The sequence below is a fragment of the Bombina bombina genome, chromosome 12, assembly GCF_027579735.1.
Source record: "Bombina bombina isolate aBomBom1 chromosome 12, aBomBom1.pri, whole genome shotgun sequence".
NCBI classification, from domain to species: domain Eukaryota; kingdom Metazoa; phylum Chordata; class Amphibia; order Anura; family Bombinatoridae; genus Bombina; species Bombina bombina.
Window position 1 is genome coordinate 64713969 of NC_069510.1, and position 26304 is coordinate 64740272.

Consider the following 26304-nt stretch of genomic DNA (forward strand, 5'->3'; position numbering starts at 1 on the left):
CCTGACTGCCTCTTTAGCTACAGGAGGTGTATTAGTTATGATTTGGACAAGATGCTCACCAGAAAAAAACACCATCAGTCAGAATATTTGCCTTCATAGTTTCTGTGTAACTTTAACAAATTAGTCTCATACTTTGTATGTTTATGTGTATAATTTACAAATTGCATTTCATTTTTTAAATATTAAAACTGAAAAACTATCAGATTCCCAGAGAACTTCATTACTTTCTATGGGCCAGATAATCAAACATTCTCTAGTTTAGAAATACATTATAGTGCAGACTTCACAGGGGCAGATTTCACGGAATTTTCTAAGAAAAGGGGAGGAATTTGTTAGTCCAAGAGAGATGAGAAATGCCTTACATAGAAAGTAATGAAGCTCTCGTGGATATAAAAAGTTGCATGGGAGCGAAGAGGTAACTGGAGAACAGCTGGGGCTGATATAAAGGCTTAGTTTGCATCAATTACAAATTAAACTAAAATGTTTAACTACATTTTAACTTACCTTTGTCTCTATTTCAGTTTATATTGCTTTTTAGTTTAAATAAGTGTATTGTGAATTTTGAGCAAACTTCACCTGCATACAGCTGGTGATAAAAGTCAGTGAGAATAGCTTGTTTAAAATGCTTACAACATTTCACAAAACTTGTGAGAGAGCTTCAGACATGCCCAGGGAACTGTCCTGTCCCTCCCACTTTCTGAAACTGTCAGTGTTAGTTTACAATAGAGAAAATACCAAGTGCAATGTAAGTTGTAAAAGATACACAGAAATATACAAAATATGATCCTAATTTGTTAAAGTAACACAAAAACTTGCAAAACATAATCAGAATTTGTAAAATCACTGCTAGAGCTAAACCTAAATATATTAAAATATAAAAAAGAAATGCAAAGCTTAAATGCAATAATAATGAAAGGACCCAATCTAAAGTGTAAAGTAATATAAAATACAAAGCACAAAGTGTAAATGTAACAAAACTCTTATATCATGCAGTGCTATATTGCACTGGGATTGTCTCTCCTTCACATACATAAATGAAAGAGATTGTGCAGTGCTGGAGAGTTCCGCCCTTTTTCTTTTGAGCATTCAGTAAATTCAGCCCCTGTGAAGTCTGCACTACAATTTCTCCCCAAGCTGGAGAATCCTTTAAATATCAGGGCCTAGGCAGCTCGGGTTTCCTCCTGTGGTTCAAACAACCATTTAGTTCTGTGCAATTAAAAGTCAATGAAAACAAGTCTTGCAACCAGTCAGCACTATCCAGTCTCCCTCCAGTTAGAAACCAGTCTCCAAGACAATCATCATTGCTCAATACCCCTCCAGTTATTGATTACTCCCAGCCAATCAGTGCTTCTCAGCTTTGTACCATAATTCAATGCTACAGGAAATTATTAATGCTAAATGAGAAAACTACTAACTAATAGTAGATTACTTAACCCACAGAGCTAACAGCTTAAATCAGGACACCAAAGTGTAAATAAAATCAAATAATGGCAATATGTTGCAAATCAAATACGGCTGACTCGCGGATATAAAATGTATCAAAATATTACAATTTATTAAAATACATAGAATACGGTGATCAGACGTATATATAAAAACAAAGCACAAAAAACAAAACCAACATGTATTAAAAACAATGGAGATAAATGGCAGTTATGTAGATTATCCCAGAGGAGCCGATATGGTGACACAAAGTGTAGTATCCAAGATCGCTGTGAAGCTGGAATCAAAACCAAGGATCAGAAGACTTTCATTACGATATTTCACTTCAACTCAGGATCGAAGCTGGAACACAGATATATTCAAATCAAACGAAGAAAAAGAACCAAGCAAAAGGTTTTCACTTTTACTTACACCAGAGGTTCTCTTTGGGAGCGATATCTTCCCCTTAGGCGTATCCTTGTCCGAGCAGTAACCAGCTGAATCAATGTCCACAGTATGAGTACGAAGTTTGCAGCGGCTGTTAAACAGATCCTTTCTGATACGGATGCCTACAAGGGACAAAATAATGCAACAACAGGAGCAACGCATTTCAGCCCGTTCCGGGCCTTTGTCAAGCTCCAGATGAGATCAGATGGATGGTTTATAAACCCTTTGTACATGTCATCTCTGTATTTGAATAAATTTGTCTCATTCGTCATACATATGTAGAACAAAGGGTTTATAAACCATCCATCTGATCTCATCTGGAGCAATGTATTTAATAATGGAGACGATTATTGTGGAATGTGTAATAATGCCACACGTAATTGTTTGCATGGCTAGTGCAATCATACAGGTCACCATTATATTATAAGGGTTCATGGAGAGCTCATTCTAGAACACTGTGATTATTCAGCATCCTGTAGATATTACTAAATGGGTGCCAGGTTGGTCCATGATAATTATGTTGCAGCTTGTAGAGTTATCTGAATAAATGCACTGCTGAAGCATGGTGGTTTTCTTCATTCTTCCTGGTATCCTTTAATGAAGAATCAGCAATACACTACTGGAAGCTAGCTGAACGCATTAGGGAACCAATAATGAGGCATACTGTATATGTGCAGCCACCAATCAGCAGCTCCTGAGCCTACATAGGGATCATTTTCAATAAAGGATACCTAGAGAACAAAACAAATTAGATAATAGAAGTAAATTGGACAGTTGTTTAAACTCACAAGCTCTATCTGAATCACAAAATAATAAAATTTAGGTTTCATTTCCCTTTAACAAATATGAACGGCAACACATTTGTCTTACTAAAAACTGAATCTGATAATTATTTTCTCTCCCAGGTGTTCTGCTCACGGGCCTATGATGCTACAACGCATTTCGAGACAACCTGCAATGACATCAAAGACATCTACAAGAGAATGACTGGAACAGACTTTGACTTTGAAAACATGAAGCGCAAACAGAATGATGTTTTTGGGGAGGATGAGCAGTGAGGGATTATGTATGGGGGGCGGGTTAGAATTAATGACTGGAAGAAGGGGTTCCTGCGAAAATGTAATGCTTCCATTCTCCTTTTTTCTCCATAATTCCAGTTTCAATTTTTTAAAACTTGGAGTTTTAGAGTATGGATTTTTGTTGACGCCCCAACATACTATTGACCAGGTGTCCAGTGATGATGTAGACAAAAATGACAGCAGATTTCTGAAGCCAGTATAAGTAGATTTACTTTTTTTTTAGAAAATCTGCTGACATTTTGTGTATCTGTGTTTTATAGTCTTGCAGCCTGTGTTGCATTCAACTTATTGGCACCCAGAGTCTGTTATCATTTTAAAACACAGTAACATTTTCCACCTGATCACAGAGCATGCTAACATTACAAAGGCTTAACAGGCAATCAGAAGGGACCATTTTATGCTAAAGATTGCACAGGTAGCCAGCTAGGCCTATTTTATATTGGATTTTTACAGGCAGAGTCTCCTTTTTTGTAATGGAGAGTCTACAGCAATTACAGCATCTCCTATTTTGCAGGAGTCCAGCAGATAGTGAGACTTCCCCAGCATCTATACAGCCAATCAGAATCCACTACATTATACAGGAGTCTTAAAGGCAGTTAGGGAGCCCAATATTTAATTTACAGAGAATAATACTTTCAGTAAACTGTATGTTACACCTACCCAACTAATAGAGAGTTGTATTAAAGAGTAGCTACATGGACCCATACACTGACACATACACTTAGCTATTAATTGCTACATACGTCAACCTCGTGCACACCCTTTTTACTGCTCAACCACTATATACACCCACATAATACACACTACTAAATGATCATGTTTCCACACACTACATACTCTCACTCTACTAACTGAAGTCTACATGAACCCACCCTACTGATATGAACACCCCATTTACTAAATGATCACTACATACACCAATCATGCTGCTTGAAAGCACAATCACAAAACGCTGAACATACTAACATTACTGAGCTTACATGAGCTCACTTATTTACTGATGGCTGCAATTTCACACCCTACTGATAGGTAAAAAACACACGCTATTTATTGATAGTGATACAAGACTAAGTGATTGAGCTAAACGCGTAAATTCGCTGGGAGCATACCATCAATTTCATGGTCTACAAAGTATAAATCATTGGCCGTTATATGAAGCAAGGACTCAGTTTTTTCCTTTTTCTCTTAAATGATCGCTATATGCAACCACCGTACAAATTGATGGCTACATAACCATGATACTGATGGTTTACAACATACACCTATTCTACTGATCATCCACAAGGCAGGTCGATAGCTACATATCCTATTCTACTATTTAATTGTTGTTTGACTGATAGTTACATACGCCCATACTACTCGTAAAATGTGACCCACTCTCAGTTGCAATGTACATTCACCCTATAACCATACTTCCATTCTATGTATCAACTGCCGTATGTACATACAATTAATACATTCACTGTATTAGTAGCTATATACATCCTTTATACATAGATATTGTTATATACGCCTACAATACATTTGTTTGCAATGACATATATCCACACTACAGATGGATAGTTACATATATTTGTCCTAGTCTCCTACATAGTAAATGAAATGTAAATTTTCAGTAACCCGTGACTGAATTTATTTTTCATTTTCTTTTATTGTATTCCTAGTCTAATTTATAAAATTATTTGTGAACTTAATATTAAAAATATAATAATGTCTTAGAATTTAAAGATTTGATACATAAAGTGGGTAGGATGTGCTGGGTCTCTGCTTGGGTAAGATTCTATATTACAGAACATGTATCTTTTCAGTAAGTACAATTGATAAGATGCGATCTATGGGTAATAATTCACTATCAGAAAGAAAGAGTGGGCGCTCCAGATGTATTTAAAAATCATACCTTTTTATTTCAATTCATATTTAAATTTTAGAAGAACATTTTCACATTTCACACCAGTCACTTAATCATTAATACTTTCTGGTAGTGCCATTTTGATAAATTGAAGCATTTGAGTGAAGGCACTTTGCACAGTTGATGATGTCACGCCTAATGCATAGTTTATGATGTCATGCCCGATGCACAGCAGTGTGAAATGCAGAAAATATGTTCTCTTTAACGGTTAAGCGGTCTTGTAGCTTACAACTATTGGTGTTAGACACTATACCTAGACTAGATGTTTAGGGTCACGAGTGAGGTTTCATTGTGTACACAGGGGTTTATGTGAAACCATTGATATACTCGGAGACCCATGCCTGGGTGTGACAACACGTTGTAGGTAACAGATCTTGTCAAAAAGGGTGCATGTTACTGGGATAATAATGAATAAACTCTACAAAAATATGTATTGAGAAGTTGGCAACCTCTGTTGCACCCAAGATAAGATATGGTTAAAGAACAGATCTGCACCTGTCACTGTAATAGGCTCTTTTTACAAACGGTGCCCTTTTCATAAATTATTTCTTTTCAGTTTTGTCAAAATCCCAACCTATGTGCATTGTCTACCCCTTAAAATGTCATATCTTACAAGTAGATATTTCTCATTAACTGTGTTTGACAAAATGATACCATGTAAAAGAATTAAAGCATTGTGAAAATGTGACGTCAAGCTGTGCTTACTTATCTTTTTCAGAATTGATGAATATATTAATCTACATATTCTACATCACAGACACTTTTGTGGTTCATATTTTAGTGCATTTAGTTAGACTTCTACCTTAGCACAAAGTCATCTAAAAATTGTCAGTTCCAGATACCTACTGTAGCTGCACATTAATTATATATATATATATATATATATATATATATATATATATATATATATATATATATATATATATATACAGGTAGCCCTCGTTTTACAACGGTTCAATTTACACCGTTTCAGAATAACAACCTTTTCTCCTGTTAAGTGTAGTCAGTCCACGGGTCATCCATTACTTATGGAATATATCTCTTCCTAACAGGAAACTGCAAGAGAATTACCCAGCAGAGCTTGCTATATAGCTCCTCCCCTCACCTGTCATACTCAGTCATTCTCTTGCAGCCTAACTAGATAGGAAGCTGTGAGAGATCTGTGGTGTTTTTTAACTTAGTTTATTTCTACAATCAAAGGTTTGTTATTTTTAAATGGCACCGGAGTGTGCTGTTTATTCTCAGGCAGCTTTAGAAGAAGAATCTGCCTGGGTTTTTTTCTATGGTCTTAGCAGACGTAACTAAGACCCACTGGCTGTTCTCATCTGAGGAAAAGTGAGGTAACTTCAGAGAAGGGGAATAGCATGCAGGGTCCCCCTGCAACAAACAGGTATGTGCAGTAAATTATTTTCTGAGGAATGGAATTGACTGAGAAAATACTGCTGATACCATTGTAAAGTAAGTTCAGCCTTAAATGCAGTGATAGCGACTGGTATTAGGCTGATGAGTGTGTGTGTGTGTGTGCACTGAATGTATTTTCTAAGGAATGGAATTGACTCTGAAAATACTGTTAATACTGAAATAATGTATGAGCCTTAACTGCAGTAAAAGTGACTGGTAGCAGGCTTATTAATAATAATACATAACTTTCAAATGTATGTTTAAAACGTTTACTGGCATGTTAATCGTTTTTTGTGAGGTACATGGTGATAAAACTTATTGGGGCTTGATTTTTACCACATGGCCATTTTTGTTTTCTGCATAGAAACAGTTTCTGAGCTTCCCCACTGTTGTAATATGAGTGGGAGGGGCCTATTTTAGCGCTTTTTTGCGCAGTAAAAATTCAGTCACAATCTGTCTACTTCATCCTCCATGATCCAGATCGTCTCTAGAGAGCTCAGGGGTCTTCAAAATTCATTTTGAGGGAGGTAATCAGTCACAGAGACCTGTGACAGTGTGTTTTGACTGTGAGAAAAACGTTAATTATATAATTGTTATCCGTTTTTGGGTACTAAGGGGTTAATCATCCATTTGCTGGTGGGTGCAATCCTTTGCTAACTTAATACATTACTGTGAAAATTTGGTTGCTATAACTATTTTTGTTCATTGTTATTTCAACTGTGTCAGTTTTTCTGTGCTTCTTAAAGGCACAGTAACGTTTTTTATATTGCTTGTAAATTAATTTTGAAAAGTATTTCCAAGTTTGCTAGTCTTATTGCTAGTTAGTTTAAACATGTCTGACTCAGATGAATCTCTTTGTTCACTATGTTTAAAGGCCAATGTGGAGCCCAATAGAAATTTGTGTACCAATTGCATTGATGCTACTTTGAATAAAAGTCAATCTTTACATGTAAAGAAATTATCACCAGACGACTAGGGGGAAGTTATGCCGACTAACTCTACTCACGTGTCAGTACCTGCGCCTCCCGCTCAGGAGGTGCGTGATTTTGTGGCGCCAAGTACATCAGGGAGGCCCTTACAAATCACTTTGCAAGACATGGCTACTGTTATGACAGAAGTATTATCTAAGTTGCCAGATTTAAGAGGCAAGCGCGATAGCTCTGGGTTAAGGATAGAGCGCGCGGATGAGATGAGAGCCATGTCAGATACTGCGTCACAGTTTGCAGAACGTGAGGACGGAGAGCTTCATTCTGTGGGTGACGGATCTGATCCAGGGAGACTGGATTCAGAGATTTCCAATTTTAAATTTAAGCTAGAGAACCTCCGCACATTGCTAGGGGAGGTATTAGCGGCTCTGAATGATTGTAACACGGTTGCAATTCCAGAGAAATTGAGTAGGTTGGATAAATACTATGCGGTATCGGTGTATACTGACGTATTTCCTATACCAAAAAGGCTTACAGAGATTATTAACAAGGAGTGGGATAGACCTGGTGTGCCTTTTACCCCTCCTCCCATATTTAGGAAAATGTTTCCTATTGACGCCACCACACAAGACTTATGGCAGACGGTCCCTAAGGTGGAGGGAGCAGTTTCTACTTTTGCTAAGCGTACCACTATCCCGGTGGAGGATAGTTGTGCCTTTTCAGATCCAATGGATAAAAAAATAGAGGGTTACCTTAAGAAAATGTTTGTTCAACAAGGTTTTATTTTACAGCCCCTTGCATGCATTGCGCCTGTCACTGCTGCGGCAGCATTCTGGTTTGAGTCTCTAGAAGAGGCCATTCGCTCAGCTCCATTGGATGAAATAATGAACAAGCTTAAAACACTTAAGCTAGCTAACGCATTTGTTTCTGATGCCGTTGTACATTTAACCAAACTTACGGCTAAGAACTCCGGATTCGCCATCCAAGCGCGCAGAGCGCTATGGCTTAAATCCTGGTCAGCTGATGTGACTTCTAAATCTAAACTGCTTAATATTCCTTTCAAAGGGCAGACCTTATTCGGGCCCGGCTTGAAAGAAATTATTGCTGACATTACGGGAGGTAAGGGCCATGCTCTACCTCAGGACAGGGCCAAATCAAAGGCCAAACAGTCTAATTTTCGTGCCTTTCGTAACTTCAAGGCAGGAGCAGCATCAACTTCCTCCGCTCCAAAACAGGAAGGAGCTGTTGCTCGTTACAGGCAGGGCTGGAAAGTTAACCAGTCCTGGAACAGGGGCAAGCAGGCCAAGAAACCTGCTGCTGCCCCCAAGACAGCATGAAGAGAGGGCCCCCTATCCGGAAACGGATCTAGTGGGGGGCAGACTTTCTCTCTTCGCCCAGGCTTGGGCAAGAGATGTCCAGGATCCCTGGGCGTTGGAGATCATATCCCAGGGATATCTCCTGGACTTCAAGACTTCTCCTCCACGGGGGAGATTTCATCTTTCAAGGTTATCAGCAAACCAAATAAAGAAAGAGGCGTTTCTACGCTGTGTACAAGACCTCTTACTAATGGGGGTAATCCACCCAGTTCCGCGGACGGAACACGGGCAGGGATTCTATTCAAATCTATTTGTGGTTCCCAAAAAAGAGGGAACTTTCAGACCAATCTTGGACTTAAAAATCCTAAACAAATTTCTAAGAGTTCCATCATTCAAAATGGAAACTATTCGAACCATCCTTCCCATGATCCAAGAGGGTCAGTACATGACCACGGTGGACCTAAAGGATGCCTACCTTCACATACCGATTCACAAGGACCATTACCGGTATTTGAGATTTGCCTTCCTAGACAGGCATTACCAGTTTGTAGCTCTTCCCTTCGGATTAGCTACGGCTCCAAGAATCTTTACAAAAATTCTAGGATCACTTCTGGCGGTACTAAGACCGCGAGGCATAGCGGTGACTCTGTACCTAGACGACATTCTGATACAAGCGTCAAGTTTTCAAACTGCCAAGTCTCATACAGAGATAGTTCTGGCATTTCTGAGGTCGCATGGGTGGAAGGTGAACGTGGAAAAGAGTTCTCTATTACCACTTACAAGAGATTCTGTAGAGATGAAAATTTACCTGACAGAGGCCAGGTTATTAAAACTTCTAAATGCTTGCCGTGTCCTTCACTCCATTCCACACCCGTCAGTAGCTCAGTGCATGGAAGTAATCGGCTTAATGGTAGCGGCAATGGACATAGTACCATTTGCGCGCCTGCATCTCAGACCGCTGCAATTGTGCATGCTAAGTCAGTGGAACGGGGATTACTCAGATTTGTCCCCCCTACTAAATCTGGATCAAGAGACCAGAGATTCTCTTCTATGGTGGCTCTCGCGGCCACATCTGTCCAAGGGGATGACCTTTCGCAGGCCAGATTGGACGATTGTAACAACAGACGCCAGCCTTCTAGGCTGGGGAGCAGTCTGGAATTCCCTGAAAGCTCAGGGATTATGGACTCGGGAGGAGAAACTCCTCCCAATAAATATTCTGGAGTTAAGAGCAATATTCAATGCTTTCCTAGCTTGGCCTCAGTTAGCAACTCTGAGGTTCATCAGATTTCAGTCGGACAACATCACGACTGTGGCTTATATCAACCATCAAGGGGGAACCAGAAGTTCCCTAGCGATGTTGGAAGTCTCAAAGATAATTCGCTGGGCAGAGTCTCACTCTTGCCACCTGTCAGCGATCTACATCCCAGGCGTGGAGAACTGGGAGGCGGATTTTCTAAGTCGCCAGACTTTTCATCCGGGAGAGTGGGAACTTCATCCGGAGGTCTTTGCTCAACTGGTTCGTTGTTGGGGCAAACCAGATCTGGATCTCATGGCGTCTCGTCAGAACGCCAAGCTTCCTTGTTACGGATCCAGGTCCAGGGACCCGGGAGCGGTGCTGATAGATGCTCTGACAGCCCCATGGGTCTTCAACATGGCTTATGTTTCCACCATTCTCAATGCTTCCTCGTTTGATTGCCAAGATCAAACAGGAGAGAGCTTCGGTGATTCTGATAGCGCCTGCGTGGCCACGCAGGACCTGGTATGCAGACCTAGTGGACATGTCGTCCTGTCCACCGTGGTCTCTGCCTCTGAGACAGGACCTTCTAATTCAGGGTCCTTTCAAACATCCAAATCTAATTTCTCTGAGGCTGACTGCATGGAGATTGAACGCTTGATTCTATCAAAGCGTGGTTTCTCGGAGTCGGTTATTGATACCTTAATACAGGCTAGGAAGCCTGTTACCAGAAAAATTACCATAAAATATGGCGTAAATATTTACATTGGTGCGAATCCAAGAGTTACTCATGGAGTAAGGTTAGGATTCCTAGGATATTGTCCTTTCTACAAGAGGGTTTAGAAAAGGGCTTATCTGCTAGTTCCTTAAAGGGACAGATTTCTGCTCTGTCTATTCTTCTACACAAACGTCTGGCTGAAGTTCCAGACGTTCAGGCTTTCTGTCAGGCTTTAACTAGGATTAAGCCTGTGTTTAAGTCTGTTGCTCCGCCGTGGAGCTTAAACTTAGTTCTTAATGTTCTTCAAGGCATTCCATTTGAACCCCTTCATTCCATTGATATCAAGTTGTTATCTTGGAAAGTTCTGTTTTTGATGGCTATTTCCTCGGCTCGGAGAGTCTGCCTTACATTGTGATTCTCCTTTCTGATTTTCCATTCAGACAAGGTAGTTCTGCGTACTAAACCTGGGTTCTTACCTAAGGTAGTTACTAACAAGAATATCAATCAAGAGATTGTTGTTCCATCTCTGTGTCCTAACCCTTCTTCAAAGAAGGAACGACTTTTGCATAATCTGGACGTAGTCCGTGCCCTGAAATTCTATTTGCAGGCAACTAAGGATTTTCGTCAAACTTCTTCCCTGTTTGTCGTTTACTCTGGACAGAGGAGAGGTCAAAAGGCTTCGGCTACCTCTCTCTCTTTTTGGCTTCGTAGCATAATACAATTAGCCTATGAGACTGCTGGACAGCAGCCTCCTGAAAGGATTACTAAAAAAGTGTTGGGTATATGGTGCGCAAATCTGCCCCTTGCAATACACACTAATCTGCTCCCATAAAGCAGATAATGCAAGAACTGGTACAAAGAAAAAGAGAGATGTGTGTATGCGCTAAACAGCTCTGGGGATGATGAATATTCTATAAATATATATTAGTATATTTAGAGATATGAATTATGAAGGTATATATTATGAAAACACTTTGTGTGGCATAAAAATATAGTGTAGATGTTACAGAGTCTACCTGTGCGACTAGTTTAAATCTAATATCCAAGCAACTAAAAATGAATCAAATATCAAAGCAATATGTATATCAAAATAAAATTTATTTATCTTAATTAAAATAACAATGAAATATTGTCTACTGATACTATGATATTATGACCGGTCATATATAGTAACAAACTCTATGCTAAAACATAAAAAATAAGCTAAAAATAGCTGACTATTTGTGCAGCTCAGTCTAAAATTATATTGGGATAGTAGCCCTATATGAAAGAGTAAATCCACCTATGGAATCTTGGCTTTTATAACAGTGAAAGTTCCGTTTGGGAAAGAGGTAGATATCAAACTACCTAGGGATGAAGTATTATTATGGCTCCGTTATAGGAGTAAACAGGTGTTAAAAGTCCCGTATGGAGATATTGAAAGTTCCGTAATTGGCAGTTTCTGTGAGAATAATTTGATACCTTCTTTTAGGAATAACTTACTGACAACCACGCTGCAGGACCGCTACACCTCTATGGTGCCTACCTGCTCTTTAGTCGAGCTGAATCCTCCATCAGGGTATGGCACAGGTGTCCGGCGCGGCTCACTACAGCTGGTGACGTCAGGAACGCTGGATGCGTGTCGAATGTAGGTCCGGTCTCGATGAAAAAAACTCTGCGCAGAGTATTGGAAGTGGATCAAATAATCCCAACGAATCCTTTGCAATCCTTGTAGATAATTATATATTCTCACTTTATAATTGTTCTTCTAGGTCCATCAACGCGTTTCACCATATAGAATGGCTTTATCAAGATCTTTCATATAGGGCTACTATCCCAATATAATTTTAGACTGAGCTGCACAAATAGTCAGCTATTTTTAGCTTATTTTTTATGTTTTAGCATAGAGTTTGTTACTATATATGACCGGTCATAATATCATAGTATCAGTAGACAATATTTCATTGTTATTTTAATTAAGATAAATAAATTTTATTTTGATATACATATTGCTTTGATATTTGATTCATTTTAGTTGCTTGGATATTAGATTGAAACTAGTCGCACAGGTAGACTCTGTAACATCTACACTATATTTTTATGCCACACAAAGTGTTTTCATAATATATACCTTCATAATTCATATCTCTAAATACACTTATATATATTTATAGAATATTCATCATCCCCAGAGCTGTTTAGCGCATACACACATCTCTCTTTTTCTTTGTACCAGTTCCTGAAAGGATTACAGCTCATTCTACTAGAGCTGTGGCTTCCACCTGGGCCTTTAAAAATGAGGCTTCTGTTGAACAGATTTGCAAGGCTGCGACTTGGTCTTCACTTCACACTTTTTCAAAATTTTACAAATTTGACACTTTTGCTTCCTCGGAGGCTGTGTTTGGGAGAAAGGTACTTCAGGCAGTGGTTCCTTCTGTTTAATGTTCCTGCCTTGTCCCTCCCTTCATCCGTGTACTTTAGCTTTGGTATTGGTATTCCATAATAATGGATGACCCGTGGACTGACTACACTTAACAGGAGAAAACATAATTTATGCTTACCTGATAAATTCCTTTCTCCTGTAGTGTAGTCAGTCCACTGCCCGCCCTGTTTTTACGGCAGGTCTAAATTTTAATTAGACTCCAGTCACCACTGTACCCTATGGTTCCTCCTTTCTCGTATGCTTGGTCGAATGACTGAGTATGACAGGTGAGGGGAGGAGCTATATAGCAAGCTCTGCTGGGTAATTCTCTTGCAGTTTCCTGTTAGGAAGAGATATATTCCATAAGTAATGGATGACCCGTGGACTGACTACACTACAGGAGAAAGGAATTTATCAGGTAAGCATAAATTATGTTTTTTTCCAGTCATGTGACTGCTATTGAAAAGCATTGAGAAGCAATGCATTTATTAAAATAGCCAGTAGGTGGAGCTGTCCGCTTGTGTTGCAGCAAAGCCAAGCAAGCTGAAATTAATCAGGTTAACCAGACCTGAGCTATCGAGCAGATTTCAAAGGAACAAGATCTTCCTGTCTATAAATCAGTCCAGATTGGAATGCATAGAAAGAACTGTTTGCAGAAAAATGCAAGTGAAGTCTGTGTTGTGTGATTATTGTATTAGGTTTATAATGCTTTTTAGCAAATGTTTTTGTTCATTTAACTTAGTCCAATTATATATTCTGTGTTGTGTGATTATTTTATAAGGTTTCTAATGCTGTTTATTATTTAAAGTCTTCATTTCAAAGCTTTAAAAATAATGTATTAGGTGTTACTTATGACAATTTTGAGAGGGGCCTGGAACCTATTTCCCTCACTTCCCATTGACTTACATTATAAACTGGGTTTCAATTTACAACGGTTTCGATTTACAACCATTCCTTCTGGAACCTAACCCCGGCGTAAACTGAGGGCTACCTGTATATATATATATATATATATTGGATAGCGCACTCCCACTCGCCAAAAAGTTAGTTACCAAGGTGCAAAAGCAATTTGTACAGAAGAATTCAGTAATTGCACTCTGGATTCCAGAGAGTGCAATTACTGAATTCTTATATTTATACATATATATGTATATATATTCATTAAAATTATGGTGGAGATAAAAGCATGGGATTAAAATCCTCCATATCGCAAAAGTAAATCAATAGAAATTATTGCACAGGCGATTAGCACATCTAGGCAAGTATCCCCGCTTGCCTTTACCAAGTAAAACTCCATATACATTGTTACCAATGCACAAGAGAATTCTGGGTAAGATATGCAAATTAGACATGCAACATCTCAGGTTAACACACAGTATTTGCTACACTCACCCCATTAGGGGGCCGCTGTGTGTTAACACAGTATTTAAAACAAAAAGCCTGAGATGCTGCATATCTAATTTGCATATCTTACCCAGAATCCTCTTGTGCATTGCTAACAAGGTATATGGAGTTTTACTGGGTAAAGGCAAACGGGGTTACTTGCCTAGATGTGCTTATTGTCTGTGCAATCATTTCTATTGATTTATATATAAAGACACACACACATATATATATAAATATATTATACATACAGTGGTGGTAAACATAACATCAGTATAGTAAGAGGGATGATCATGGTTTGGGGGAGCAGCATTTATACAGGGTCCAGTGCCCCCTTGCAGAGATATCTTTGTCATAAGTGATACAAATGTATATGGATCCATATGGCTAGAGTTAGAGTTTTGTCGTTAAAGACCCGCGTAGCTAACGCTGCTTTTTTTCCCAACGCACCCTTCCAACAACGCTAGTATTTAGAGTTGTCTGAGGGGCTGCGTTAGGCTCAAAAAAGGGTGCGTTGAGCCTAATGTAGCTCCACTTCAAACCTCAATACCAGCGTTGCTTACGGTAGCGTTAAGCTGGGAAAACGTGCTCGTGCACGATATCCCCATAGGAAACAATGGGGCAGTTTGGGCTGAAAAAAAACCTAACACCTGCAAAAAAGCAGCGTTCAGCTCCTAACGCAGCCCCATTGTTTCCTATGGGGAAACACTCTCTAAGTCTGCACCTAACACCCTAACATGAACCCCGAGTCTAAACACCCCTAATCTTACACTTATTAACCCCTAATCTGCCGCCCCCGCTATCGATGACACCTGCATTATATTATTAACCCCTAATCTGCCGCTCCGTACACCGTCGCAACCTATATTATCCCTATGAACCCCTAATCTGCTGCCCCTAACACCGCCGACCCCTATATTATATTTATTAACCCCTAATCTACCTAGGCAACTTTGTATTTATTTTAACTAGGTACAATAGCTATTAAATAGTTAATAACTATTTAATAGCTACCTAGTTAAAATAAATACAAAATTACCTGTAAAATAAATCCTAACCTAAGTTACAAATACACCTAACACTACACTATCATTAAATGAATTAAATAAATTACCTACAATTACCTAAAATAAAATACAATAAAATAAACTATTCTATAATACAAAAACAAGAAGTCTTTATCCAAGCGGGGCAAGAAGAGGTCCTCCATCCGGTAGAAGTGTTCATCCAGGCGGCGTCTTCAATCTTCATCCATCCGGAGTGGAGCGGAGTCATCTTCAAAGGAGCCGACGCGGAGCCATCCTCTTCTACCGACGGACTAACGACGAATGAAGGTTCCTTTAAGGGATGTCATCCAAGATGGCGTCCCTTCAATTCCGATTGGCTGATAGAATTCTACCAGCCAATCGGAATTAAGTTAGAAAAAATCAGATTGGCTGATGCAATCAGTCAATCAGATTGAAGTTCAACCCGATTGGCTGATCCAATCAGCCAATCGTATTGAACTCGCATTCTATTGGCTGTTCCGATCAGCCAATAGAATGCGAGTTCAATACGATTGGCTGATTGAAAATGGTAGAATTCTATCAGCCAATAGGAATTGAAGGGACGCCATCTTGGATGACGTCCCTTAAAGGAACCTTCATTCGTCGGTAGAAGAGGATCGCTCCGCGTCGGCTCCTTTGAAGATGGCTCCGCTCCGGATGGATGAAGATTGAAGACGCCGCCTGGATGAACACTTCTACCGGATGGAGGAGCTCTTCTTGCCCCGCTTGGATGAAGACTTCTACCGGATCAAGGACCTCCTCTGCGCACCTTGGATGAAGAATTCGGCTCGGCTGAGTGAAGACGACTCAAGGTAGGATGATCTTCAGGGGGTTAGCGATAGGTTTTTTTAAGGGGGGTTTGGGTGGGTTAGAGTAGGGGTATGTGGGTGGTGGGTTGTAATGTTGGGGGGTATTGTATTTTATTTTCAGGTAAAAGAGCTGATTACCTTGGGGCAAGGCCCCTCAAAAAGCCCTTTTAAGGGCTGGTAAAAGAGCTGATTACTTTTGTATTTTAGAATAGGGTAGGGAATTTTTTATTTTGGTGGGCTTTTTTATTTTATTAGGGGGCTTAGATTAGGTGTAATTAGTTTAAACTGCTTGTAATTCTTTTTTATTTTTTGTAATTTAGTGTTTGTTTTTTTTGTATTATAGAATAGTTTATTTTATTGTATTTTATTTTAGGTAATTGTAGGTAATTTATTTAATTAATTTATTGATAGTGTAGTGTTAGGTGTATTTGTAACTTAGGTTAGGATTTATTTTACAGGTAATTTTGTATTTATTTTAACTACGTAGCTATTAAATAGTTATTAACTATTTAATAGCTATTGTACCTAGTTAAAATAAATACAAAGTTGCCTATAAAATAAATATAAATCCTAAAATAGCTACAATGTAATTATTATTTATATTGTAGCTATATTAGGGTTTATTTGATAGGTAAGTATTTAGTTTTAAATAGGATTAATTTAGTTAATTTTAGGAATATTATTTCGTTTAATTTAAATTATATTTATGTTAAGGGGGTGTTAGGGTTAGACTTAGGTTTAGGGGTTAATAAATTTATTATAGTAGCGACGACGGTGTGGGCGGGAGATTAGGGGTTAATAATTGTAGGTAGGTGGCGGCGATGTTAGGGAGGGCAGATTAGGGGTTAATACTATTTATTATAGTGTTTGCGAGGCGGGAGTGCGGCGGTTTAGGGGTTAATACATTTATTATAGTGGCGGCGAGGTACGGTCGGCAGATTAGGGGTTAATAAGTGTAGTTAGGTAGCGGCGACGTTGGGGGGGCAGATTAGGGGTTAATAAATATAATATAGGGGTCGGCGATGTTAGGGGCAGCAGATTAGGGGTTTATAGGTATAATGTAGGTGGCGGCGGTGTCCGGTCGGGAGATTAGGGGTTTAAAAAATTTATTAGAGTGGCTGCGATGTGGGGGGGCCTCGGTTTAGGGGTACATAGGTAGTTTATGGGTGTTAGTGTACTTTGGAGCACAGTAGTTAAGAGCTTTATATTCCGGCGTTAGCCTACTATAATCCTATCAACATATGCACTTTAAAAAAAGAGAAAGTAATATTGAGATGAATGTGATATATTCCTCTCTCACCAGTCCTTCCTGAAACTACTGGAGATACAGCTTTCATCAAGAAATCTGAGATAACACATAGCGATTGGGGTGAATAGGAATTAGTGACGGAAAGTAGAGAAAAACTGGAGCGGACATAAAAGATATTCTTTTTTTAATCATTAAGATCTACATATTAAATCATCCCCCACAATACTATATATGTTGTAAAAGATAGTTCCTTCTTAGCTGATGAGAGTCCATAGCTACATAACATGTGGGATATAATTCAGCCTATCAGGACGAGGTCAAGAACCCTCACAGAGCTTTAGTCCCTCCCACTTCCTCTAGCCCTTCCCCAGTTTGTTCTTGGCCTCTGATGAGAGAGGTTAAAGATTATAGAGTTTATTATTTTTTCATATGATTTGTGGGCTCAGACCTGACTTGGGACCCAGTACCCTTAGGCAACTTCACGCCAAGAAAATTTAAGCATACTATGACTGAAAAAGGAGTAAGGATTACCTTTTGTTATGTGCTTTCCATGACCCTAGTGGGCAATCTAACAGCCTCCATGTGAGATTTACAGGTATATCCGCAGTATATTGACTTGCACTGGATGGGCTCTTTACGGAATTAGCAACCTGTGAGGGTGAAAGGCCTCAGCATGTTGGTAAGACACAGTGGAGGGGTGCTTCAGTCCAGGTAAGTGACCCAGGCACTTACACAGCCCAGGAGCTATCCAATAGTACTCTCCTTACAGGCACTACATAGCTGATAGCTATCAGTAAAAAAAAACAACAATTCATTATTACTAAAGGGACATAGGGGCCGATTTATATAGCCGCCGGAAACATAAGTTAAGAAGCAGCGGTCCTTAACTCGACCGCCACCTCTGAGGCGGCGGACAGCAATCACCCCGATCAGATACGATCTGGATGATTGACACCCCCTGCTAGTGGCTGATTGGCTGCGAACAGGGGGCGGCATTGAGCAAGCATTTTACTAGAAATGCTTATGCAATGATAAATGCCAACAGCGTATGCAGTCTGCATTTATCAATGTGGGGTGGACATGATATGCTACAGCGGATCATGTCCGCCCGCGCATTGATAAATCGGCCCCATGTAATGGACATGCTAAGATATTGCTTCCATAGCCAAACAAGATGATGTTTTGGGGAAAAATTAAACATGTTTGCATGTTTATTTTTAATAAATATATACAGAATTGTAAATTACCTGAGACTCCCAATTAGACCCCAACATACTGCTGCATATACAGCTGTGTTCCCTGAAGCCATTCATAGGGTGTGTAGACTTATCACCTTCCTTATTTAATATTCCCTAAAAGAAAGATGTTCTGACACTATGGGCTCGATTTATTAAACTACAACAGACAGGGCGTACTTATCCGCCCCTGTCCGCCGCAGCTCGCCTCTGGCGGAATTCAGCATTGCACAAGAAAGCTATATTGTGATCTTGTACAACGCCGCCCCCTGCTCGTGCACAGCCAATCACCCGCGGGCAGGAGCTGTCAATCTCCCCGGTTGGACGAGACCGGGGAGAATTCCCCACCTATGAGGTGGAGAAGAGTTAGGGAAGCAGCGGTTTGATGACCGCTGCTTGATAAATACGGTCTGCAGGTTCTCTTGTAGGCAGGTGAAGCCTTTGATAAATCAACCCCTATGTAACAATACCCTAGCAGACTGCAGCACCTTTATATTTATGCATTGTTGTCATTTTAATGAGCCTGTGGCATTTCCTACAATATCAAAAGTTCCTACTAGATAACCAGAACCTCCTGAAACATGTTCTTCGCTAACTGCCCAAGAACAGCGGGGGTCTGTCCGATTCTGCACCCGCATGCGCACTTTGTGGTGGCAAAATCCAATGACAGGCTCAGATATTCTGTTGGATTTTGCAACCGCTCACGTGTGCGCTCGGGAATGCATTGACGTCACGCGGTCGCACATTCTGACGGGTCACAGAATGCGACAGAAAACCGGAAGAATATGGGAATAGAATACACAGTGAGGATGGCCTGGCATGAGTGCTGGGCAGTCATGGAAAGCGGATACAAGTCAGTTTAACCCTTGAATAGCTGGATAAACCATTTTTCTGAGGGACATAGAATCTGATGGCAATAGGCTTCCTATGAGATGTGTTTTCCGTGGCCAGGAAGAGTATTGAATTGGGCAGAGAAAAAAACATTGAGGATAGTCTGGCAGGAGTGTTGGGCATTCATGGAAAGCGAATACAAGTCAGTTTAACCCTTGAATTGCTGTATAAACCATATTTCTGGGTAAAACCAAACTGTATGGCAAAAGGCTTCCTATGAGATTGCGTTTACTGTGGCCACTGGCCAGAAAGAGTATGGGGAGAGAAAAAAACAGTGAGGATGGTCTGGCAAAAGTGTTGGGCATTCAAGAAAAACAGATAAAAGTCAGTTTAACCCTTGAATTGCTGTATAAACCATATTTGGGGGGAAACTAAATTGTATGGCAATAGGCTTCCTATGAGATTGTTTTTTTTTTCTCCCCATACTCTTCCTGGTCACGGGAAACACAGTGAGGATGGACTATTCGGAAAGGCAGGAATATTGTGTTAGGAAAAAAAAGAATAGAAATCAATTCCTTGAAGAGCTGATAAAAAAACAACACAATAAACTGCACTAATATGACTGTGAGATTGATTTGCCTGTGGCACTCATTTAAAAATCACCCACATGTTCAGCGAGAGAGCTAAAATCTTAGTGACATTTGCAAATTTAAAAGGTTTCTTATTTATGCTAATTGGGGGCTGCACATATATGTCTTTGTCGTTGACTCAACAAATGTGCTCAGCTAGCTCCCAGTAGTGTACTTTTTCACCAAAGGATATACAGAGAACAAAACAAAATGTGATAATAGAAGTAAATTGGAAAGACTGTTCATTAGGCAGCTTTACAAATATATGGCTTGTCATTGACTCAACAACTGTGCTCAGCTAGCTCCCAGTAGTAGATATACAGAGAATGAAACAAAAGTGATAGAAGTATTATCATTTTTTTAATTAATCTTCCTATAATGAATATTACAACCTGTACTTGAGTATTTAAAACATTTTGTGCAGCAGTAAATGTATTTTTTTTTTAAACAGAGTTCACAAATAATTGAATGGAGAGTGTGAAAAACTGCAGTGCACAGGAGCAGCAGAAGAAGCTGTGGAGATACCACAGAGGCGGGGGAAGGGGGCTTCTTCTCATGCACGCGCATGGAGACCCTGCTTTACAATTACAATATATAATCATTCACGAGCTCTTCTCTTGCACGCGCAGGGAGACCCTGCTTTACAGATACAATATATAATCATTCACGAGCTCTTCTCATGCACGCGCATGTAGACCCTGCTTTACAGATACAATATATAATCATTCACGCGCTCTTCTCATGCACGCGCACGGAGACCCTGCTTTACAGATACAATATATAATTATTCACGAGGAGGCAGGAGAGTGGATACAACTGCCGCTATTTTGTGTCAGAAGTGAACCAGGATAAATGTTTCAGTACTGGGGGTGGGGGGCAATTGCCCCCTTTGCCCCCCTGTAGCGACGCCTATGCAAGTTTTAAAACAACATTTTTGCCCCTCAAACAGCAATTGTGTAGTGACATAGATACAAAACAATTAGAAATATCAAACTAAAGCTATTCCAAATTTTAAAATGTTCTCACTTTGACTAAAAGTAACAAAAAAAGTCCCCAAGATGAGTGAAAGCTGAAGTGACCAAAATACCTTTCGCAAATTTACCCTACAGATGGTTTAACAAAGCACATTTATCAGAAAACTGTATCTATAGTTATGACAGAGACTCAAAAGCTTACATGGGCGACATTTCTAACAGAAGTAATGTAACTCGCTGTCGTGACTGGTGACATCGGTAAGTGTGTCTCTGCACTTGGTCACTAGATGTCGCTCTACTCTGAGATTCGGCCTTCTCTGCGCCAGTGACGTCATTTCATCGGGCTGTGTTTTTCACTCGCTTGACGTCATTTTCCGTCGCCGCTGTGTTGTGTTCCTGCGTTTTGCTTGTGTGTAAGTCAGTGTGCTGTGTATCTTCGTGTGACTGACAGCCGGTAACACCGGTAAGTGTGCGGCTTCTTGGGCCCAGTCTTCCAGGTTCTACTCCATATCTTCCGTCAGTCTCAAATCGTCTCCCCAGACTTGCTCATCTTACACACGTATTGCACTCACACTCACCTCCTTGCTCCAGAGTCCCTCACTCACCTCAGTCATTATACTTCTTGTCATTAATCTATTTCCACCTCTTTGCTCAACGTCACACTCACTTCTTTTTCTCACTTGCCTGTCTAATTCTCTTGCTCCCAAGCTTCTCTCATCCAATCATCAACCCCTAATCTCATCCTTCTTCCCAAATCGTCGATCTTTTTCTTGTCCCTGACACTCCAACCTTATCTCCTCCACCTTCTTTTTTTTACCCCTCCTCACTTGTCTCCTTTACCTTAGTTTTATTACCCCCTTACCACATCTTTATCATCTACTCCATCTCTTACCCCCCATCATCCTTCTGTCTACTTTAGCCACCCTGTCCTTTTTTGTGCTACTTTCTTTCTACTCCTGGCCTCATTCTCACTCACCTCTTTCTCTCAAGTCTTATTTACCCTTCGTTTAATTTTACTTCCCTCTCTGGTCTCCTGTCAGAATCCTTATTTACTTTTCTTTGTGCCCCAGCTTCATTCACCTTTTACCCAGTCTCTCTCCATCACCTAACTGGGTGTGCATACAAAAAATACTAGAAAGAGCAGTAAGGTAAATTTCTTTAAGACATGAATCAACAGTCTGTGGTGCTGTGCAAATAGTCTATTTTACATTTTAAGGTGATATTTACACCTGCATGTATAGAGACTACCTATAAAAGTATTCTGCAGTAGTAATGATGATGCTGAACTGCTTTACAAATTATGTATATTGAATTTGACCCTAAAACAGGCTTTTGGGTGGTCTTACATAAAATGGATAGACCTTGGCATTCAGGCAAACTGGCTAGGTTTTGCAGATTTGTTTGCTGTCTGGTTGTAGACTTTAGTGATCAGTTAGTTAAAGGGACAATCAACAATATAATTTAAAACAATATAAATATAATTTTTGTTTTAAAAGATTCATAATCCCTTTATTACCAATTCCCCAGTTTTGCATAACCAACACAATTATATTAATATACTTTTTACCTCTGTGATTACCTTGTATCTAAGCATCTTCTGACAGCCCCCTGATCACATGATTTTTTATTTATTATCTATTGACTTGCATTTAGTACTGTGTTGTGCTTTACTCTTAAATAACTCCCCAAGCATGAACACAATGTTATCTATATGGCCCACATGAACTTGCAGTCTCCTGCTGTGAAAAGCTAATAAAAAAAAAAACGTGATTAAGAGGTTGTCTATAGTGGCTTAGAAACAGACAGAAATTTAGAGTTTTAAATGTTATCAAGTATATTAATATAAAAATGTTGGTTGTGCAAACCTGGGGAATGGGTAGTAAAGGCATTATCTATCTTTGTAAACAATAACAATTTTAGTGTAGACTGTCCCTTTAAACACTAAATAAATGCTAGGTAGAATGATTCATTCAAAGAAAAGATTAATCTGAGAATAACAAGTAGATTTATTTATTTAAATTTCATTAGCTGTTTAAATATTGCCAAAATAAGTGTAAAGTTTTAGTGTCTAAAAACAATGGCAGCTGCCATGTTGTAACTTCGGTTGTGGCCAATTAGAGACAGTTATAAATAGGTCACTAGAGTGTGCAGCCAATGGTTGTGCTTGATTTAACAGTGTACTGCACTTCCATTTCTAACAGGAACTGAAAAGCTCACAATTTCAGACTGGAATTACAGGAAAAGGGGTCAAAATAAACTATATTGTAGACTTTTTTTCATATATACGTTTTTTTTTTATATTACTATCTCAAAGTGTTTACTGTCCCTTTAACATATAAATGCATACATAGACTATATGTCTAAATATATGTATGTGTGTATATATATATATTGCTTTTGCTTATATATATATATATATATATATATATATATATATATATATATATATATATATATATATATATATATATACACACTGTACAGTATATCATTTAAGTATTTGTGTTTTACTGTATATGTACTGTACATATTTAATATTACAATGTTCTTTACTTACAGAATAATGTACTTTTTTATTTTAAATACATACAGTATGTCTGTATGTGTGTGTGTGTATATATATATATATATATATATATATATATATACATTCCTTTAGATATATAGGTAACAATATCTATTTTACATTAACATTATCAGATGTTTTCTATGTGAACATAGAAATATATAATATGTGTAACATGCTTCGGGTTTATAACTATTTAGGTCTAGCGCTGTCGGGTTAGCGCACACGAAGAATTGCTAACTTCTGTGTGCGTACTTGAAATTTTATATAAGAAATATTAAAAGAATATGTTGGCGCTGCGGAATCTGTTGGCGCTCTACAAATAACCGATAATAATAATAAATATTGGAACAATATAGATATATTCTATGGATTATGTAGAATATTTTACAGTATGTATAATAATTTTTATTGATATTTTTAATATTTTATATTCGCAATTTTTCATGTGCGTTAATCCAACTGCGTTAGACTTAAATCGCAAAACCCATTGCACGTTACATCACGTAGAAAATAATGTACTTTTTATTATTATTATATATATATACGTGTGTGTGTGTATGTGTGTGTATATGTATACAGTGAGGCCTCGGTTTACGAATTTAATTCGTTCTCCGGGTCGTTTCGTATTGCGAAAAATTCGTAAACCGAAACACGGTTTCCCATAGGAATGCATTGAAAATCAATTAATGCGTTCCGGAGGTCCGAAAAAATTCAAATAAAGTGTCCAAAAAATGCTCCAAAAGGCTCCAAAAGGCTCCAAAAGGCTTAACAACTTGCTGCAAATGGCTCCAATGTCTCCAAAAGGCTCCACAACTTGCTGCAAATGGCTCCAAAAGGCTTAACAACTTGCTGCAAATGGCTCCAAAAGGCTCAACAACTTGCTGCAAAATGGCTCCAAAACCTCTCCAACACCTCCACACTGGTACCCAAACTTCATTAATTCAATATTAATTCAATCATACTTGAGTATGCAGGGGGCACAGGGGCCACTGGTTTCGTATTGCGAAAAATATTCGTAAACCGAGGGGGCAAACCGGCATTTTGTTTCGTATTGCGAAAAAAATTCTTAAACCGAGTCAAATTTTCTTCAAATTTCGATTTCGTAAACCGAAATTTCGTATACCGAGTCGTGCGTAAACCGGGGCCTCACTGTATATATATAATATGTATATATATATGTATGTATGTATATATATATATATATATATATATCTGATACTGTTAATGTAAAATAGATATCTATACCTATTTTCTGCCACCATTTCCCCAACCAACTAACCCTTCTTCTTTTGAGTGAGTGTTGGCCCTCTAGTCATGATGTCTCACTCTTGGACTCCTAAATCCTTTTCTAGGTGACTTTACAAGGTTGCAAACATGGCTCAGTACAAGGGAGCGGCCAGTGAGGCCGGAAGAGCCATGCAGCTCATGAAGAAGCGAGAAAAACAGCGAGAGCAGCTGGAACAGATGAAGCAGAAGATAGCGGAGGTATGAGTGATAAGATAATACCGTTCTTAAATAAAGGGTCAGGAGAGTTAAAATGAAAGGAACATGAAACCCAAAATTTTTCTTTCATACTTTAGTTGTCAACAACTTTTCTATTTACTTTTATCTAATTTGTGTCATTCTCATGGTATCCTTTGTTGAAAAGCATACCTAGGTAGGCTCAGTAGCAGCATTGCCCTACGGAGCTAGCTGGTGATTGGAGGCTGCACAGATATGCATCTTGTAATATGTTCAGCTAGCTCCCAGTAGTGCATTGCTGCTCCTTCAACAAAGGATACTAAGAGAATGAAGCAACTTTGATAATAGAAGTAAATTGGAAACTTGCTTAAAATTGAATGCTTTATCTGAATCGTGAAAGAAAGACTTTGGGTATCTTGTCCCTTTTAAATAGTCAAGGTTACTGGAAGCTAGATACTAATTGTCAGCCACAAATGCCTCTTTTCAGTGGCTCACCGGATGTGTTCGGACAAATTCCCATAGTGCAATTCTTCCCTGGAGCAGACGTTGCAGGGGTTAAACACACAGATATTTTCTAGCAATAAGTGTATTTAAAATTCTGATTAACAGTTGTCGTCTTATGTTAAAGTGAAGGTAAATTTGAGCGTTTAAAAAACTGCTAGGATTTACCATCACTAAAAATAAACTGTAGTTTCAGTCATCAGTTACTAAAAAATGAGTGCTAAACTCACCCTATCTGTGCCGCAGTAGATTGCTTAACTCAGCGCCTCCGGCCTCCCACGGCGCAGCACTCTTTACCAGTGAGGTGACGTTTCCACCTCTGAACCAATAGCTGTGCTAGGATGTCATATGACAGGCACAGCTATTGGTTTAGAGGTGGAAACATTACCTTATTGAAGAGGAACACTGTGCGGCTGACTTTAGTGAGCTGTGGCAGCACAGATAGGGTGAGTTTAGCACCCTTTTTTAGTAACTGATGACTGAAACTACAGTTATTTTTTAAACGCTTGGATTTACCATCACATTAATAGTTTTTATGATAGCTTAATTTAATAAATAGTTATGTTGTGCTGATAATATCTTACATTTCTAATAAACAGTTATTGTGTTGTAGTAATATAATCTTAATATTCAAATAGTTATTGTGTTGTGCTAATAAAAGATTAAAGGGACATGAAGCACAACATTTTTCTTTCATGATTCAGATACATAATACAATTTTAAACGACTTTCCAATTTACTTTTATTATTTAATTTGCTTCCTT

The 26304-nt window shown here is 38.9% G+C and overlaps 2 protein-coding genes and 1 long non-coding RNA gene across 4 annotated transcripts in view; 2 read left to right on the top strand and 1 right to left on the bottom strand.

Annotated features, from left to right (window-relative positions):
- Positions 1 to 5545, top strand: part of GDI1 (GDP dissociation inhibitor 1) — a 71745-nt gene extending 66200 nt beyond the window's left edge. The window contains exon 11 of the mRNA XM_053695684.1: positions 2775 to 5545. Coding sequence (XP_053551659.1) covers positions 2775 to 2927 — 153 coding nt within the window. The 3' untranslated portion in view covers positions 2928 to 5545. The remainder of the gene's footprint in view (positions 1 to 2774) is intronic.
- Positions 1530 to 21279, bottom strand: LOC128642842 (uncharacterized). Its single transcript, XR_008399718.1, has 2 exons — positions 21212 to 21279; positions 1530 to 2600 (listed from the first exon to the last, which is right to left on the bottom strand). It is a non-coding gene; the product is annotated as an uncharacterized LOC128642842 (long non-coding RNA).
- Positions 21280 to 21338: 59 nt separating this feature from the next.
- FAM50A (family with sequence similarity 50 member A) overlaps positions 21339 to 26304 on the top strand; it is a 92493-nt gene continuing 87527 nt past the window's right edge. The window contains exons 1-2 of one of the 2 annotated variants that reach the window (XM_053696067.1): positions 21339 to 21472; positions 24931 to 25063. In XM_053696067.1, the coding sequence (XP_053552042.1) occupies positions 24953 to 25063 (111 nt within the window). In that variant the 5' untranslated portion in view covers positions 21339 to 21472; positions 24931 to 24952. The remainder of the gene's footprint in view (positions 21473 to 24930; positions 25064 to 26304) is intronic. The other variant, XM_053696068.1, reaches the window with a different exon arrangement.